We start from the raw sequence: 18,845 nt of genomic DNA, 5'->3' as shown, positions 1-18,845 counted from the left end.
TTTTTTTTTACCCTGATCAAGATTCATATTAACAGCCAGTAGCTGTAAAATGTGTCTGCCAGGCTCCATATCAGTGTAAGTATCACACTACTCCTGGTTTATCCTCCTTTGATTGGTTCCCCATTGATAATCATGTGCAACAGGTCAATTCTGCATCAATTTTTTCAAATAATTAACAACTCTCATTTCCAAGTGTGCCAGAGCATACAGTGACATTGCCAGGATTGAGTTTGGGAGATTCTTTTAAGAAAACTAGAAACCTGGGATGTGGACGTGACAGCAGGACCACCAGCATCTTCCACAACCTGTCCTCATAAACGACTACGGAGAGAAAATAGTGCAAATATTGTTTACACGTGTACATTTTTTTTTCATCTTAAACCATATTTGCATTTGTAAAGCTTATATGCGTAAATAATATTTGCACGGTAGTTGCAAGTTGTACTTTGTGTTTAGTTCTAATTTGCATGTCAGTTAGCATGTTAGCATGCTAACATGCTAACTTCACAACATCATTATTTGTGAGAATGTTAGAATAACAACCACAACCATTTATACCTTTGCCACAACTGTTGTAGCTTGACAACCATTTCGTTTCACTGGATTAATAAACAAATTGAATACGTGTGCAGTATTCAGAGGTATAAAACCAGGCTATGATTGCTGAGGATCAATAAAACTGTTATCCATCTTACAATTTGGTATTCTTTACAATGTCCATTACAGCCTTACAGACACGCTAGCAAGGTTGTAGATGCTCAGTATGCTGTTTAGTTTGATTGAACCTTTACTGTCAGCTGGAGACATTTACACACACTTTTCTGAAAACATTCAAGCTAGAATAACGCTTCTTTCAATTTTCCAGACCCACATCCTCACCTGCTTGTGCTGTAACTGTAGCAAGTTAAATGATACACTTCAATACAGGCAAAAACATCCCTTCTAAAAGACTTTCAAAAATACTGTTCACAGTCACCTTAAATAAAGATAAGTTTTTATTTTGTTTGGTTGTTTTTAATGGAGTTATCCGACTTTCCATCCTCCAACCCAGAGAGAAAGAGGAAAATTAAAAATACAAGTTATTTAAAAAATTACATTTTGAGGAACACACTAGAAGCTACAAAACACAAACTTTTAGAACAACTCAAAAAGACAGAAAAAAAACACAGGTTCCAAATCGTAGACAGTCTTCTTTTTTAGTTACAAATTAAAACGGAAAAAAAAAAGCATAGTTTTTACATAAACATCTTTTTAAACTTTTGATTCTGGTGGTTGTGAGGTTTTCCTCTGAGGGTGAATGTGTCTGAGAAGTACACCGAGCCCTATCCATCGCAGGAAATAGACATAGCCGCTCACTGTGTACTTCCTTTGACCCGAGGGAATAAAAACTTTATAGACTATGTGTGAGAGCTGCATCTTTTTTCGTCCATGAAGTCTCTTTTTGATGAGCTCGAGTAAATGTACAGCGTGTTTGTACGTGCGTGTGTGTGTGTGTGTGTGTGTGTGTGTGTGTGTGTGCACGTGTGGTCCGACAGTCTCATTGCTGTATCTCCTCAGAAATACGCGTCTCTCTCCTCTGAACCAGTCAGTAAGGAAGGAAAAAAAAAAAAAAAAAAAAAAATCAAAAATCAAAAAATAGATAACTAACCAGTCTGCCAGTTACCCAGCTGAATCCAGTCTCACCTTTTACAGTCTAACAACTGTTCATTTGTGGTCACTTTGCCCCCCACAGCAGTTTGTGTTGATCCAGTTTCGGTTCAGTTTGTGACCATAAATACATGAAGAGTCCACCGCTGGTGCAGCTAGTCCACATTTAAAGCTCCGGGGTGGAACGGCGAACACGTGTTACTCTGTCTGCTCAGTCCAGAGCAGCAGAAACCAGTAGATCAGCTTAGCAAACACATTCTGCTGCCTGGTGGTCCAGCCAGTCCAGCCAACCCAAGGTAGACTACAGGACCTCCAAGAGCAGAGGAGGAGGAGGGAGAGAAGGGGACTGAGAGGGGGAAGAAAGAGAGGAGGGGGGGTTAAATGAAGAGGGCTAGAGACAGAGAGAGAGAGAGAGAGAGAGAGAGAGAGAGAGAGAGAGAGAGAGAGGGAGAAAAGGAAGAAAAAGAGAGCAGGGGTGTCTCTCTTGTTGCTCGTTTTCATTTGTGTCTCTGGAGAGCTTTCCTCTTCCTCCTCTTGAAGAAACAGCAGCACCTGCAACACACAAACCAGCATTAACAGACTGCAAATAAAGCTATTGTACATATGCAAAACAAACTGAAAAAGTTGCAACGGTTTTGGTTTTTTTCACATGAGAGATTTCTGTGTCTGTTTTTGTCTGTGCTCCTCTCACTGGTTTGAAGTGACCAATCTTATTTTGCAATATCTGAATCAAAACATATGTTTCAAAACCACAAATCAAACCACATGCACTCTCCTGATGAAGCAGATTAGACCCTCTCAATAAATATTAACTAAGGTTATTAACTAAGATTTTTTGATTCCAAACTTTAACTTTGATTGTTAGAATATTTAATGTTATGAGTTTTCAGGAGCTTTAATAATCTACACTCCTAACATTACTTTTCTGCAATATCTGCTGACCATATGAGGATGACTGGTGGAATAAACATTAGCAGAGGAGTGGACGTGCATGAAGAACGTATTTTAAGGGTCATGGAGATGATGTTAGGAAGGATTATGGGGTGTATTAACAAAGTAAAGACACCTACATTGGTTTGCTGTGTTTATCTGTAGCAACATCACACTTAATTGTTTTACATGGTTAAAAAAGCAATTTGCAAGAGACAATCACCTTCAACTTATCAGGAGGTTATTATGATGCTTTCACTGATAAAACAAACTGACTGACAGGAGGGACGGCTACAGATGTATGAACTTATATTCATATATCAGAGGCTTTGTCTACTTCTCAACAGTAAATATAAAATGGCCCATGTGACTTTTTGACCAACCTAAAAAATAGAACAGATAATAATAATAAACATACCACAAAAAACCGAGAGAGAGAGATAGAGAGAGAGAGAGAGAGGGAGAGAACGCAGACTTTTGACTTGTCAGCATGCTGTTACTGCTAAGTCAACACTTCCTGAAGCACTGCTTTTCAGAGTAAAAGCCATACAGAAAAAAAGAATGACAAAGCCACAGGAAGTGTTGGAGACAGTTACAGTGAGCAGCTTCGCACAGGTTTGTTGTTGTTGTTGTTTTCAACTGCAGAAGTTTGTTGGTGAATAAACAGTTAAAAGATGAGCAGCAGGTGCTGATATACTCTACACATAGTTTTTGTGTGTGTGTGTGTCCTTACTTGGTATCATCAGCCACTTCCACCTCTGCGTTGGCTGTGATTGGTGCGTTGGAGTGTCCTGCAGTGGGGTCGTCTGTATTCAGCTCTCCATTGGTTGAACTCATAACCTGGAGGTGAGAAAAGGAAGATGAGCACAGATGTACCGACGTCCTATCTCGATGGGACAAAATTATTAAAAAAAAGACTCGTGTTACGTCCACACTAAGGCAGGTAAATCTGAAAACGCTGTTGTGTGTGAAAACAACAAACCCTCAGTAGTGTTTTCAGGTTGTTTCTAAGAAGTTACTTTTCCTCACTGAAACATCAAAACAATAGAAAAACATAAAAACCATCTTCCTTCCAGAGGCTGGGAACTTTGCTGAGTGTCAGCTAAACAGTCCATCAGTGTCCTGCTGTGCGTCATCACAAAGGAAAAGTTTTCAAATGTAGCTAGCTTAATGTGGACGTGTGGTCTTTACTGTCCGTACGAGCTGTGACATCCAGGAAGCTTCACACCTCCAGAGATACAGGCATCGCCAACATTCATCTCGTTGCCATGCAAAACAGCTGCTTAATGGCAGACAGTGTTTGTGGTGCTTTGTTGATTGAAGCAGACGGAATTTATAGCAAAAAGCGATGTGTATGTGTGTCTCGGTGGGAAATGAAAAAATAAAGTTTCATCAAAAACAAACTGAGGGTTCAAAAGAAGTAAAGAGAGTATCATTGTAGGCGACAGAACAAACCACTTTTTGATATAGATGATCTGTGAATGGTCACATGATTGGAAGGTGTGTGTGTGTGTGTTAATGTTTTATTCCCCTGTGCACTGCATTTATGTGAAACAGTGCTGTGCAGTACAAACAAAACAAGAGAAGCTGCTGTCCTTACCATAAAAAAAAAAAAAAAAAAATCACACAAAGAAGACAAAGCTTTGCTGAAATTAACTTTACACCAGCACATTTACCTCTGCGCTGTGGTTTGATCACATCAGCGAGTCGCTACATGTTGCTATAGTGACCGCTAGTTGCTGTCTAACCGTTTTGAAAGATGAAAAGCATAGAATTTGCCTGATGTCAGTCAGCTCGTTACACTCCAGTCAGTCAACTTGAGCGGGTGGAGTTTAAAGGTCTGGACCCAGGCCAGCATAGAATTAAACAAGACCACATACTATATCTACAGATCAACACCAGTCTAGGATGAAAAGCCAAAGCCTCAGTGTCACACACAGAGTTTATGTGTGAAATGGCTACAATAAACCACACCGACTCTTATGATCCAAGCAATGACTACCAGCGTACACTAAGCTCTGCTACTTTTCTATTGCTTATTCTAGTTTTTGCTGCATACACAGTATGAAACAGCCTCTTCTATCTCCTCACTGGTCAACTCACAAAATCAATTGTCTACAGAGAAGCTGGGCAAACACCTTCTGTCTCCTTGCAGACACTTGATTATTTTAATGTTAATAAAGTCGTGGTAGTAACAGTTAAAGTGTTAAAATTGCTGAATGTAAACATGACGCAGAGCTGGAAAAAAAAACAACATATGCTGCACAAACCTAACATGGATAAATAAAAGGTTTTAACCTCCATTACAATATTCCCATATGAAGGAATTCCTGAGGTTGTGAGCGAACAGACTGGAGGTCAGCCCTGCTGCAGAGACAAAGAGGGTCATGCAGGCAGACAGAAAGACAGGTAGGCAGACAGACAGGAAGCCAGCAGAGCTAACCCTTCCTCTCAGTACCTGGACAGACCCGCCCAGTCTATCAGCAGTGAGATGGGAGCCCAGCAGCTCTCGATTGGTGACTGGAGTGGGCTGGGACTCACTGCCTTTCCCCTCTGGAGACTAGAGGAGACGGGAAGCCGATTGCAGGAGAAACGAGAAGGGAGGAGGAAGAGGAGGAGGAGGAGGAGGAGGAGGCGGTGGTGGTGGTGGTGGTGGTGGTGAGAAGGGAGATAAGGTGAATAGGGCAGGTGAGAGGGTTGCAATTGGAAAGGAGGGAAGAGACAGGACGGAACAGAGTGTGGAGAGGAGGTCGAGCGGTGACGCGAAGGCAAAGTGGGAAGACAAGCAGATGGAGGAGAGGAGTGGGCCGGGTGAGGAGCGGTACGGCGAGGAGGAGAAAAGAATGGGGAAAGAGTGCAAAAGGAAACAGAAAAGAAACAGTGAGTTCAGAGTCAGTATTTGGTGGAGGAGCAACAGGAGGGTGAGCACTCCGGTGTGCAGTACAGTCAGAGTGTGTGAGAGCCCCATGCAAAAGGGGGAAGGTGGTGTTTTCAACCTTACTAACCTCAAACCTGCTTTTTAGGATGAAGACCCAAATTGGCCCGTAGTGCAACCTAACTACTGGTAAATCTGGACTGCATTTGTGTTACTAAGTGTGAATGTAGGGACGGGCGGTATAACAAACAGCACACCGAGAGGTTGATTGGGATACAATATTTGAACTACCAACTGCAGTGTATTAATTGTTAACAGTGAATAACTTTAACTCCAAGCAATAAACAATTAGTATCCCAGAATCCTGCACTGCATTTCAATCATTCTGTACTGAAATTAGAAGGGAAACATATACACTGTGATGTATATACACCGTGATAAACATGTATATGAATTTTAGATTATACCGCTCAGCCCTTGTGTGTGTGTGTGTTGTTTGTACGAAGGCGTAAATGGACAAGTGTTGCAATGATTCTACAATATCTGATTGTGTTAAATACAATGAAAACTATTGACATTTAACACCATTTTTTAAAAACACAGCACACAACAAGTGGATTTCTATCAACACGCCAACACTCAGCATCTACAGCAAAGTATTTTCCCACCTCATTACTTTTTCCATGTTTTAAGTAATATCATTATATGAGAGACACAATAATTAGGTTTTCTGACACTGATCAACTGAAACACAGGAAGAGAGAGAGAGAGAGGTACGACATGCAACGAGGGTCCCGCAGCCTGGAGTCCAACCGTGGACATTGCAGGCGCCTTTACCATCAGGCCACCAGGGCAGCCCTAGATACTAGTGTTTTCACAGAGATATACGGTGTATACACACCTCTACATCTGTCTACAATGTGTGCACTTTTGAAAGCTGTGGAAATGGAATCCACTATAACTGCTGTGGATCCAATCTGACTCCAGCTGCCATCCTCTATGAGGAAGCAAGCAATAAACATTTCACAGCCTACAGGAGGTGACTGATACTCAGTGTGTTGGGGCTTTCCTGTTGATCAGTGTCAAAGAACATCTCCTGTGATTCCATTTTGTTAACAGCAAAACATGGAAAAGCCCAACAGGGGGTAACACTTTACACAGTTGCAATAACTATACTCTTAAAGTTAACTATCTTGGTATTGAGGTAGTACAAGACAGATTAAATGTAACAATGAGGTTTTTATTCTAGTCCGTTAACTTCTGGTGTTAACAGCATTAATTCAGATCACTGCAGCACTGCTTGTATATTTGCTGTTATCTTTAGTTTTAATTGACAAAAGAAACCAAGCGAGTTAGCCCTGCAACAAGGCCAGCTAACTGCTGACAAGTGGAGCAAACAAGAATATGACAAGAGCTGAAGGAGCAGCACTGTGAGAGAGAGGCAGGCCTGCTTCATGTGTGTGTTGTGTGTTTTCTTGACTGGGCTGGCACATAGACATGGTTTTTAAGTGTCTCTTTTTAATTAGACGCAGCATGGCTAGTGTTGATGAATAATGTTTGGCAGATAAAGTTCCATATATTGGGAAAAGCATGGTGCTTTGAGCACGGTGCGTATTTGTTGAGAATGAGTGTGTGTACCTGGTTTTTGGTCTGCGGTGCTTTCTCTCGGTTGCTCGTCTGTAGTGGAGTCTCACTGGCCACTGGACCAATAGGAGTGGGCTAAACATACAAGAAAAGTGAGGTCAACATGGCATCAGAAGAAGGAACATCATATTAGTGAACTTATGGATGACACTGTTGTACTATGGAGGGGCTACACTAGAAGCTCTGTGCGACTCATAAAAAACTAATCGCAACAAATGTCGACGCTTGAGAGTGATGCACTGAATGTTTGTGTACAACTCAAATTACAAACCTCACCACTGACATCAAGGCTCACGTTATTTCAACTTTAACTCTGTTTTCTGCTGAGTGAGTCTATTCAGATAACAGCTGACAAAGAAACTTTGTAAAGGAGAAGGAAGTGTCTCTGATTTACTGGAGATATGAGTCTAAATTAATAGCATGACTCCATCAGTTCCTCTTCACACAGAAGGTGAGTCATTATGTCTCACTGCTACACTGACCTCTCAGGGTTCACCCTGACCTAAACCCAGGAGCTTACTGTGTGTGTGTGCAGCACAAAACACCCGTTCCACACTAACCAGTGGCTTTCCAGTCCAGTCATACTGGTAGTCAAAGATGTATCCGTTTCTGTCAAAGAGGTCCGTAAAGAGTTTCCTCAGATAGTCGTAGTCTGGCTTCTCGAAGAAGTCCAGCCGACGCACGTACCGCAGGTAGGTGGCCATCTCTTCTGTTACAGACACACACACGCACAGGCACCAAACACGCACATGCACAGATTCACGCACACAAAATTTGATCAACATATGCTAGCCTGAGTTTATATGCAATCACTGCGCAGAAATACTGCTTCTTTGTAAAGGGGTGTGTGTGTGTGTGTGTGTGTTTGTGTGTGTGTGTGTATACAAACCTGGGAAGTTCTCACAGAGGACCTCTATTGGTGTGTCTCTCTTTGTGTCTCCTATCTTCTGATAACGTTCTTTCAGAGTGTCAGCCTGATAGGGAGAGAGACAGGGAGACATTTATTCCTAAGAGGTAATGGATGGATGCTAGGTGACAGAGAGAAGACAGGGGTCCATGCATGGAAGGAAGGGATGAAAACAAAGACGACTGGACTGATGATCACACTGGATGGCTGATCAGCTGTCTCCTCACCTTGAGTCCTTGCCAGGGTAGGCTGCCTCGCAGGAAGTACATGAACATGTGACCTAGAGCTTCCAGGTCGTCCCGCCTGCTTTGCTCTGAAATAACATAACAACAACAAAGGCTTAAATAGCTGGACTGCATCAGTGGTGTTAAATTCAACACCTCTGATGCCGAGAACACAAACGCTATGCTTCAACACCCAGTCTTGTACTCGCAATACCACTGCTGTGACATAGAGGCTACTTATGTTCACCATGGTCTCATTGTTTTATGACTAGGGATGTCAATGTTTAACTGTTTATCAGTTAACTGCCGAGAATATTTTTGATCGATTAAGAATGTTAGTTTATAGGTTAATTTGCATCCACGTTCCACTAACAGCTTGACAGTTACATGTTCACAACATCAGATATTCCTTTTGAATGGATAAAGTGCCAGTGTAAAACCAACTGCTACACAGAGTGTTGCATTATGGGTAGCTTGTAGCATTAATGTTGCTAGGCTTAAAGTCTGTTTACAGTGAGTGTGTTAGAGTCGGTTGGCTCTCAAAGTGTTTCATTAGTCCAGTTTAACCTGCAGGAGTTTCTGAAGGCTCATGTAACACGGAGGAAATAAATTAATGAAGAGTGAAAACGAGTCCAAAGCATCTTCTAACGTCTCTACTGCAGAAACAAAATATGTCAAGCTGCCAAATACCACTGAAGCAGATGATAAGGAGCTTCAAAAGACAAACAGGCAGTCGTATTAATACTAACTGTTGGAGAAAATAATTTTTGAGCCTGGCAGGAGAGTGGGTGAGTATGTAACTATACTATGATGTAAGATGTATTCAAAAAGTAACATTATTTTTCCAAAAACAGCTGTTGGAAAGGCAGGGTCGTCTTATAATCAGGGTCATTTATATTCATATTATTGTTTATATTTGTACCCTGAGCCCAAGTATGTTATGCCATCGAGAGTTACTGTGACTAAATGCATTGAAAAACACTTTTGAGGAGTAGACAGATGAGCTAAAAGTTAGACAGGGCAGACAAGCTAGCTCTGACCACCTACTGCTGAACAGCTCTTTTGTGCTCACATACACACAGCTCTTCCTCAGCCTTGAGAGATGTATAGTTGATATGGTACGGATGTATGGTTTGGGTTAGAGTGGTAGATGAGGGAGCAGCTCACCTTTCCCCAGATGTGTATTGATGCTCATATATCTAGCAGTTCCAGTCAGACTCTTATGTTCTCTGTATGGGATGTGTTTCTTGGTCTCCGGGTCGATGTATTCTTTCGCCAGGCCAAAGTCTATGATGTGGATGGTGTGTTGCCGTTTTGAGCCGGGCCGGCCCACCAGGAAGTTCTCAGGCTTCACATCTCGATAGATCAGGCTTCTGGTGTGGACAAACTCCATACGAGTTATCTAAAGGAGAGGACGAAGAAAAAACGAAGCAACGCTAAGAAACCAAACATGGACCACAAGTGTTCTGACGTCTGAACGTTAACATGAGGTAAAAAAAAGAAGTGAAGTGTGTTTGTCTTACCAGTTGTATGGCTATCATGAGTACAGTCTTTAAAGAGAAGGTCCTGTCACAGAGGTCAAACAGATCTTCTAGGCTGGGTCCAAGGAGCTCCAGAACCATAGCATTGTATTTACCACAAGGTCCAAAGTAGAATACCTGGGGTACGCCCTCTGGATCACAGATAGAGAAAGAACATTTATATGTGTGACACCATACATCGATCAAACATCAATCATCACTGCATCTATTATAAGTCATGACTGTACTCACCACAGACAGCAGCTACTGGCCTCTACGCTGCACTCTTTTACAGGGTGAGATGATAGACTCAGCCCACAATACAACATGTACTGTATCTCCACATCAAGATTACCATAGTTATTTTATATCAGAGATGGGACAAATTCATTGTTGATGAAGTCTAAGTTCTCAACAGTGTGTTTCAAATCCAAAACAAGTCATCATAATGTTTTATGCAGTTAATATAGTACATTTGAAGAGATTTTTTTTAATATGCATGTATTACTTTCAAACAAACTGTATAGCTTATATATGGTTGAAAGCTCCATAAAAATATAACAAGTGGCCTTAAGATTATTTTGTAAAACAAATGTTTCCAGGGTCAAGAATGAATATCCACACTAAACTTTATAACATTCAAAGGTAAAATGCTCAGGTGTGCATTGGTATTTTATTCCTATAAAACTTATTAATAAATTCTGAGCTAACTGTTGCCCTCTGTTTTCAGATGACCATGGTTATCTTTACATTTGAATGTGAAAATATCAGCTATCTACTTTTGGTTCTCTGCACTATCAAATGCACCTTTTTCCTGCTCATGCAACATGATTGACTGGAAGTATATCTGTTGTCAGGAAAATGAGAAGCTGATTTGCAAAAAGAAACATTTTTAATCTTTGGACTAGGGGAGGATATCAAGGCATTCCAAGTCAAAGGGCTTCAGTCTGTGTGTCCATGAGTCATCGGTGTTCAGACGTCTCTGTCCACAGAACCAGCTGTCCATCAGCAGCAGCTCCTGACGAGCTGAGAGGACAGCGGCCGGACAAACTGTCTTCACCAAGCTGACTGACAGCAGAAATTTACTGACCCAAAATAGTTTTCATTTTGGCTCCAGGGGAAGAAATCAACAGTGTTTGTATTTACTGATTCATTGATTTTATTCCCCCACCCACCGTAGCAGGCAAGGTGGATCTGCCTGTAGTGAAACAGGCAAGCGCATAGGATAGATACCGTTAATAAGTTCAGAACATATAAACAATGGGAGATTTGGGTGATTTAAACAGCTGTCTGTGGAGATTCACTAAATGAGCCAGAGGAGGAAAAAAATAGACTCTGAACATTAAAAAAACTTGGGGGATCCTGGAGTGATGTATGTGAAGTGTATCTGTTCTTTGAGAAGCGCAAGTGACAAACATCAAAAACACAGTTGGTACAAGTCATGTCTACACTGCTGTTCTATAATACGTGACTATATGTGGCATAAAATACTTCTGGCTTGGTTTTCCAATAAACATCATGCATTAGGTGGGAAAGTCATCAAGTCTTCTTATCCTTGCTGCTACACTAACAACTGGTACTGGTTGGTCAATGGAGGGACAGCATGAACCTCCCACATGTTACAGTGGAAAGAAGGTGAGAAGATATGTTGAGCATATGATATAAATGTTGGTCTCATATAAACCCTTCCATTCAAACCTGACTGATTCTCAGAGTAGAAAACCAACTAACAGACGGTGGTTCTCACCTGAACTTCCCAGCTGTTTGTAGAAGCGATATTCTAGGTGGAGCTGTGGTGCCCGTGACTTGATTGGCTCCTACAAAGAAGGTTTATGAGATGAATTCTTTGTCATCCAATAGAGGTATTAAAACTCAGAAGAGATCATCAGGGATCAATATGGATTTGTATTTTTCTGACAATACTGTCATATTCAGGGTAGTCAAACCCAAATTTGAAACATATTCTTGGAATATAATGGTGCATTTCATTTTCTCAATTCACAATTGAATTCTTTCATTCTGAAAATACAGATCAGTGATCATGTCAATCAGTTGAGTTGCCCTAAAATTCTATAAACTAGCTGAAGAGAAAGGATTTTTACCAGTTTGATAGCCACATATTCATTGGTGTACAGATTCTTTCCCAGTCGCAGCTCCCCAAAGTTCCCACAGCCAATCTTCTTTCCAACCCGGAAGTTGGGTCCAACCATCAGGACTCCAGAGTTGGAGCCGGCACCCCGGCCACCATGCCCTGATCGACTCCCCGTCTTTCCAGACATCCTCTTTCCCTCCTCTGTCTCCCCTTTCCCTCCACCTCCTCCACCGCCACCACCTCCTCCACCGCCCCCTCCTCCCCCTACTCCTCGCTTGTCAAAGTCCATCAGTTTGTGGTAGCCTGGCCTCTCCACGGTTAAGCCGATTCCATGCACCCAAAACAACCACCAAAACAACTGCCTAGCGGCTTGACTGTCAGACGTTGAGGTGGTCTACTCTGGGCCAGACTGAGTTGCACTGGGATTGGGGGTTTAAAGGACTTTAAAGATGACAGGGACTCTTAAACTGTGGCAATGCACACTGAATTGACACAGATAAGAGATGAATTCAAAAGAAAGAGAGTGATCTCATGAAAACACCAGAGCCTGGGTACAATACAAAAGTGATGAGGGAGGATGAGAGTGAAAGATGAAGAAAAAGCAAAAGCTGATGATTGTTGGGGTGAGTGGATAGATGACTAAATGAAACAGAAATGAAAAGATGATGGGGTAAGGGGGCACCACTACCAATTAGTTAATACCCCCTTGTAGGGGCCAGAGATGGTGATGGAGGGGAAGAGGATGATGGCCTGATCTGTCACCATACGCAGTTAGCCATATGCTAACATGCTATATGAAACTGGGAAGCTAAACTAGCTTCAGGCTCAGACATACCAGTCCACCATGACAATAAACTGCTGTCAGCACAACACCCATGCACCCAACCCCAGTGCAGACTTTGACAGAAATGTGTTGAGTTGATCAAAAACTGAAGGACTTCAGAGGTTCCCCTTCCTTACATCTGATATTCAGGTAAGACTAAACTCTGTAGTTGTTTGATTTATTGCCATAGGTCTTAGTTAGTTGGTTTTAGAGCATGTGTTCCCATAAATGTTGGACCTCTGTACTGTACAGCTGCCACACAGAGGCTCTGCTTGGTGAGATGAAGGTGAAGCTGTGGCCCTTGGGTGCGAGGAATGCTGTGTGCTGAGGTTTCAACGTACCACCTAAAAGACAGAGCGAAACAAAAATTAGATTTAGCACACTGTGCTTGAAGGCAAATCTTTTAATAGATTCAAACATATGCATTAGTATCACATTTTATTAGTTTTCCTCTAAGTGCTGATCTCAAATTATGCAGAAATAGCTATGTCTACATCAGATAATGTGTAGCAACCACAATAATCTGACCCTGACAATTATGGTCCAGCAATTGAAGGATATTAGAGGTGAAAGAGCAGGCCAAAAAGTTGTCTGCCCTGATTTAGAAACTCAAACAAAATAGTTTTGTGCATACAGTAAAGGAACATTCGGGATGTTTAAATGTTCCATTTTTAACATTTAAAAACAGCAGAAAACTGACAGCATTTGGCCTTTCTAACCAAAAACCAGGCCAGATCTTCCTCCAGGAGGAAAGGACATGTTCTCTTGTGTTTCTGATTTCCTCTTCTAATAATAACACTCATCCTGGCTACTCCAATTCCTTCCTTCTCTCCTCTCTGTTTTCCTCTGCACTCCATTCTTTCCCTTTACATCTAATCTATCCTCTTCACCTCTCCTCTTTTCACATCCTCTACTCATCCTTTTCTCTTCCTGCTCTCCATACTAATACAAGATGTAACAGATAATGTGTTAGTTTGTATTTATTTATTAGGATGTAACTGGACAGGTAGAAGGTGCATTTTCTTGTTTTGCAAACACGAATGCCTCTTTATTAAAACAATAATAAGTTTGTTGCTGGCCTGGAGGCATCCTCCCACTGAGCTCTCATTACTGATTTCTTATTGCTGCAAGGCCACTGCAGACACTTTAACTGCTGCAGATCTAATAAGTTCAGTCAAATTAATTCATTGTCCAAAAAGAATTTGAGATCCAATTTGTTCTCTCTCAAAATGAAGTTAAGAAGACATTACTGCAACACAGCATTACCTCTATTTATAAAATATGAGATATGGCTTTGTCATTTTCTGTTCAGCCTCAGAATTATTTGTTGTAAGACAATTTATAGGCATGAAATTAAAAACAATACATGATCAAATTTAAGAAAATCTGCTCTAAATTCAATTGGTAAATATTTTGTTGGCTGACAGCTTCACAGTTGAGTTTTATAACTCAAACAATCAGCTGAACAACAACAAATTTAAGACAGTTTACACAAATAGTGACTTCTACTCTTTCACAAAACACACTGTTAATGGGAATTTGTATGGGGAAAGATTATAGTGACTTGGGTTGAGGTGTAACAAAGGTCACAGACTATATAAGTACAGGTTTTTCCTGGCATTGTCTGTGTCAGTCAGCTTCAGAATAATAGTTCACTGCCCAAGAGGTTCATGACCACTTCTTTACTCTGGATAATGACATGGAGGACAGAGAGAGGATATACACAGAGATGCATACAATTGCCCTTACATGGATAAATAAAGTTGTACTGAATTGAATTGATAACAGTGAGGAGGAGGAGGAGGAGGAGGAGGAAATGTCTGAGATAGTGGACAATACTGAGTATGTCTGCGCATCTCCTCTGATGTCATTAGCAGAAAAAATGCGAGGCAGGGCAACATGCGAACTATGAACATCAGCAGAATGACCCAATTTTTACATGTGGGTTGTTATTGTGTTTGCTGAATTTCTCTGAAGACTACATTAAAAAAAACATCTCTAGTCAACAAATCTTATTTACTCTGATCTCTATGGAGAGATCTAGAAAATAAATGCCATCGTGTACCACTGTGTCCACACAAACAACTATGCAGGTTACAGTCTGGTTTAGTTATTGATATTCTGATTTCATCAAACCAATATAACTAGAAGCACCCCACACAGGGTACGTGTAGCCAATCACAGCTGCTGAATGCATGTCAAAAATGGCTGATACCAATCTATGAACACAGCGGGATTTCAGAAGGACTTGTGAGCTATGTGCGACAGCTGCGTCAACTCTTTGACTGAGAACTTGAATTTGTTGTTTATGTGGGAACTGTGCTCAGCTGAGTTTCAAATGAGGGAATTAAGTTGCTTGAAACTTTAAACAGGGTTGCAAGACTTGCTAAAATTGCCTAATAAAATTAAATAGCATTCTGGCCCGACTGATGTTAGATGTATGCCTTTAATTACATCCCCTGTTGCAGGTGCTGTTTTTTCCCTCCCACAGAGGCCTCTGTCAAATTGAGCAACTCACAGCAAAAAATCAATGCTGCTGTATAGGCCATATACAAGAGAGGGTCAGGCCTGTGCTAAGCGGAAGGCACATTCACTCCCACACACTCACTATCTTTGGCCTAGGCTAAAGAAAGAGTTTGAAACTCTTGTATGCATACATCCTTACAAGGACGAAGCCTTTGCTCACACACAAGTTTGACATAGTGAGTTCTGTAAAAATCTGGCTTCTACCAAAAAAAAAAAAAAAAACAACTTTCACCTGTGCCTGATATCTTATAACAAATTCAAGGTTAAGACATGACTGCTAAAGTTTAATATTCTCTAATACAAACTCCTCTAGAGTCATGTACTTCATTGGGAGATACATCTCTAAATAAAACTATTTAACTGATGGTGTGTAAACATGTGCTTTACTTTACACTGTCTTGGCACGTTAACCATGCAGGTATAAAAGGTACATTTGTTAGGGACGGAACATTTAAAGCACCATTATCCAATACTGAGTGCTAATTGACTGTGTTATGTGTTTTATGATCCGCTCTTCTCTGACAACTTTAAGCAGAACAGTGAAAGTTTAGTAGTTTCTACACCCACTGAACTGCATACAGCCCTAACTGTATCCACTACACAGCATGCCACAGGCTACAAACCTGACCTCAATTACAAGGCAACTGGTGCAACAGATTCTACAGTTTCTCCACAAGAGGAGAAATCTGACGCACTGGAATGGTTTTCTTAAATATGCCAACTTAGACATTACTAACCTAAAATTAAAAATCAGCCTGGAGCCTTTGTATTGGCACCTACTGTAATACAACACAAGCTGGGCGTATAAGTTGTGTTTTTATAGATAAAGAGTGTGTGTGACAATCTATGAAACAGGAGGAAAATGCCTAATCCTTTAATACGAATGTTTTTACTCAGCACTGTTCATTCTATTTCAGTGGGTTAGCATGTCATATTCTGACCTGATGCTACATAACCACATATATTTATGAATTGTACAGCTAATTGACAATAATTTCCCAGTTCACTTTTAGCTTAGCTACACATCAGCTATCCCTGTGTGAGGCCTGATGACACAGAGAACATCCACCTCAGCCAGCTGATGACAATATGTGAGCACTGCTTACTAATAAAAACGTCATCTGTACATTTCCTGAGAGATGAACTAAAGACAATAGGCCTTGGCTTCACATCGGCTATAATCATGCCCTCAGCCTACACCAGGTGTCCTTAATATTGCTGTCCCAAACCAAAGAACTGCACAATGGCTTTTCAGTAACTTTATGACCATTCAGAATTTAATGTTTACTCAATTTGATTATAAAATTACCACTGCCACTACTGTTCTTGATATGTAAGTCCACTGTGTCCTGTATTGATTGTTGTTGACAGTGTTAGGCAGTGTATACAACATTTTAAATGTGTCTCCCTGCTAAGGTATGCCACTTGAGTATCAATGGCACCTTACAGTACAACTCGTGCACTGCAGTAGTGGTGGCCCCGATGAGAACGATAGTAAATCTGTTCATTTCATCTCTTCTCAGCAGGCAGTACCATTTTCTTGATGGGATTTTTATGGAAAATAACGCATATCTATCAGTATCAACATGGCCTTGTCTCACCACCCACACTCCAATGAATAACTTAGCTGCACCACTTCATACTCATCTCTGAATATAAGTGAAGAAATTAGTGAATACTTAGAAACCAACCAAAGATACTGTAATATTGAAAATCTTTGCATGCTGTCAACATTTCAAATTTCGAACAGAAAGCTGCTGTATGACCAAATGCAGTGAGTTTGCTCACGGAGCTAGAGCTAGCTGATACGCCTGCAGCAGATTTCAACATTCAGTGAGCAGTCACGGTTCAATCTGATTAATACACGCCTTTAATCGCTATGTATAGCCTATGTTGGACGATTCTAATAATGTGGTGTTATTGCACGTTAAACTATGGATCGAGCTGGGTAACGCAGGAAGTTGGGTTTAGGCCACAGTAGTTTGTGTGTGACAGTGTTTGGCCTCAGTGTAGCTTCACAACGTTAGCTTCATTGAAACAATTCGGAAGTAACTTGGCTAGCTAGAGAAAATGCAGTTGCAAAAGAAGAAAAGTAATGTCTGAGAATACAACGACAATATGAGCAGAAAGTAGTGAAAAAGATAGCTAGTAAACAGCTGGCTACCCACTTGCCAGCAGCTGTGTTCGTAGCCAGACGTAGCCTAGCATGTTAGCCAACCAGCTAACTAGCCAGTGTTGGCTAACGATGAATTTCTGCCCCTACAGACAGTCATTCATAAACATAGCTCGCTAATTAAACAAAACTAATTCGTGCAAAGTTCGAAAAAGAGCTTACGTACCTAAACAGATTTCCGTTATGTCGCTATTTTTCTAGCTTGTAATAAATGTGTTCTTATGTTCTTCGTCTCGTTTTCCTGCTCATCTCTTTTTTCTGTGGATGTTTGGCTAACCAGCTGAAAGCCTCGCCAGAGACCGTAACGTCACTGGCGTAGATGCCGATAAATACGGCGCACTAAACGGAATAAGCGAGCGTAAACTCCTTTGAAGAATATCCACAGAAAATCTGTGAATGCGTACGTGTGTCTGTGTGCGTGTGCGTGAGTGGGGGTCCCGCACACTTTGATTTGTGGAGAAAAGTTGTTTTTACTGTTACCACCACTTGCTGAAATAACAACGAGTGTGTGTATGTTTTCATACGTTGTGCATTTCTAATCCAATCTGTATTTGGATATTGTTGTGTGGCTCCAGTACATTTTAATGTGAAATTAAAAAAAGACTATATTCGGTGAATGGCGTAGGAAGCCTTTTATCTATATCTTCACTTTTTAGGACCAATGTGAAGTAATTTTAAAGACAGTACATCCAGTTATTTACATAATTAAATAAAGTCTTGATATGTAACATTCTGGCTTGTTTCAGGAACTTTGTACCCTAAGTTTGGTCTTCAGCAAGTGAATCAAATGCTCGTTTGAAATGAGGTGTGGTAAAGACCTGCCCATATAAAATGAATGTGAACCATGTCTGGATTATAATCCAGACAACCATGTCTGGATTATTAACCAACTGCTCCAAGGGCCCAGACTCTCAAGTGCCCCAAAAGCATGAGTTTACAATGTGTCAACTGGTTGTTTGCACTTTGATTAATTACACCTTTTTATTTATTTATTTTAGGAATTTATATCAATTAGATACAGTATAAACTGAAGCAAGTCCTTTATTACCTTTATCTTGTGGCCCTGTTCTTGTAGAGGGGACCTGTGTCAAAATCTACTGTACTTTAGTGCATATTCTTAAATAAAGTAATGTTTAATCAGTTTGCTGTTTGGCACACAAAACGTGTAGTGTTCCAGCAGAGGAGTAGTGATTGGTCTCTTCTTTCTCTGGGCTTATAATAAGGGTTTTGGGAGGAGGGTGGGCAACAGGGGTTCAAGAACAAAACTAATTTCTGTTTGCCCCTCAATAAATTAATCTGGCCATGTTGTAAACAACCATATTTAAACTTAAAGTCTGCACTTAAACAGTTTGATGTTTCATTTCAAATCCAAGTGCTGTGGTACAGAGCAAAAACAATTATACTGTGTCAGTTTAAAGACTGCATTTTTCCCTACTATGTAAGTCAGAAGTCAAATGAGCTACATCAGCATATGTATTTTGACC

General features: G+C 40.8%; 1 protein-coding gene across 4 annotated transcripts; it reads right to left on the bottom strand.

The window, feature by feature from the left end:
• Positions 1-972: 972 nt before the first annotated feature.
• LOC137193624 (casein kinase I-like) lies at positions 973-17,674 on the bottom strand. Of its 4 annotated transcripts, none has more exons than XM_067604870.1 (12): positions 17,528-17,674; positions 11,850-13,006; positions 11,495-11,564; positions 9,751-9,899; positions 9,395-9,629; positions 8,231-8,316; positions 7,986-8,070; positions 7,657-7,805; positions 7,091-7,171; positions 5,036-5,137; positions 3,311-3,417; positions 973-2,199 (listed from the first exon to the last, which is right to left on the bottom strand). In XM_067604870.1, the coding sequence occupies exons 2-12, from the start codon at positions 12,126-12,128 to the stop codon at positions 2,145-2,147; spliced, it is 1,398 nt and encodes a 465-aa protein (XP_067460971.1). In that variant the 5' UTR covers positions 12,129-13,006; positions 17,528-17,674; the 3' UTR covers positions 973-2,144. The 4 variants fall into 4 exon arrangements, with proteins under 4 accessions (XP_067460971.1, XP_067460972.1, XP_067460973.1 ...); XM_067604871.1 differs by having other exon boundaries at positions 7,657-7,802; XM_067604872.1 differs by lacking the exon at positions 5,036-5,137.
• Between the last annotated feature and the right edge of the window lie 1,171 nt (positions 17,675-18,845).

The sequence above is a fragment of the Thunnus thynnus genome, chromosome 12 (assembly GCF_963924715.1).
Source record: "Thunnus thynnus chromosome 12, fThuThy2.1, whole genome shotgun sequence".
Classification (NCBI taxonomy): domain Eukaryota; kingdom Metazoa; phylum Chordata; class Actinopteri; order Scombriformes; family Scombridae; genus Thunnus; species Thunnus thynnus.
The sequence above is the reverse complement of the archived record's forward strand: the minus strand, read 5'-3'. Positions and strand labels throughout refer to the sequence as shown.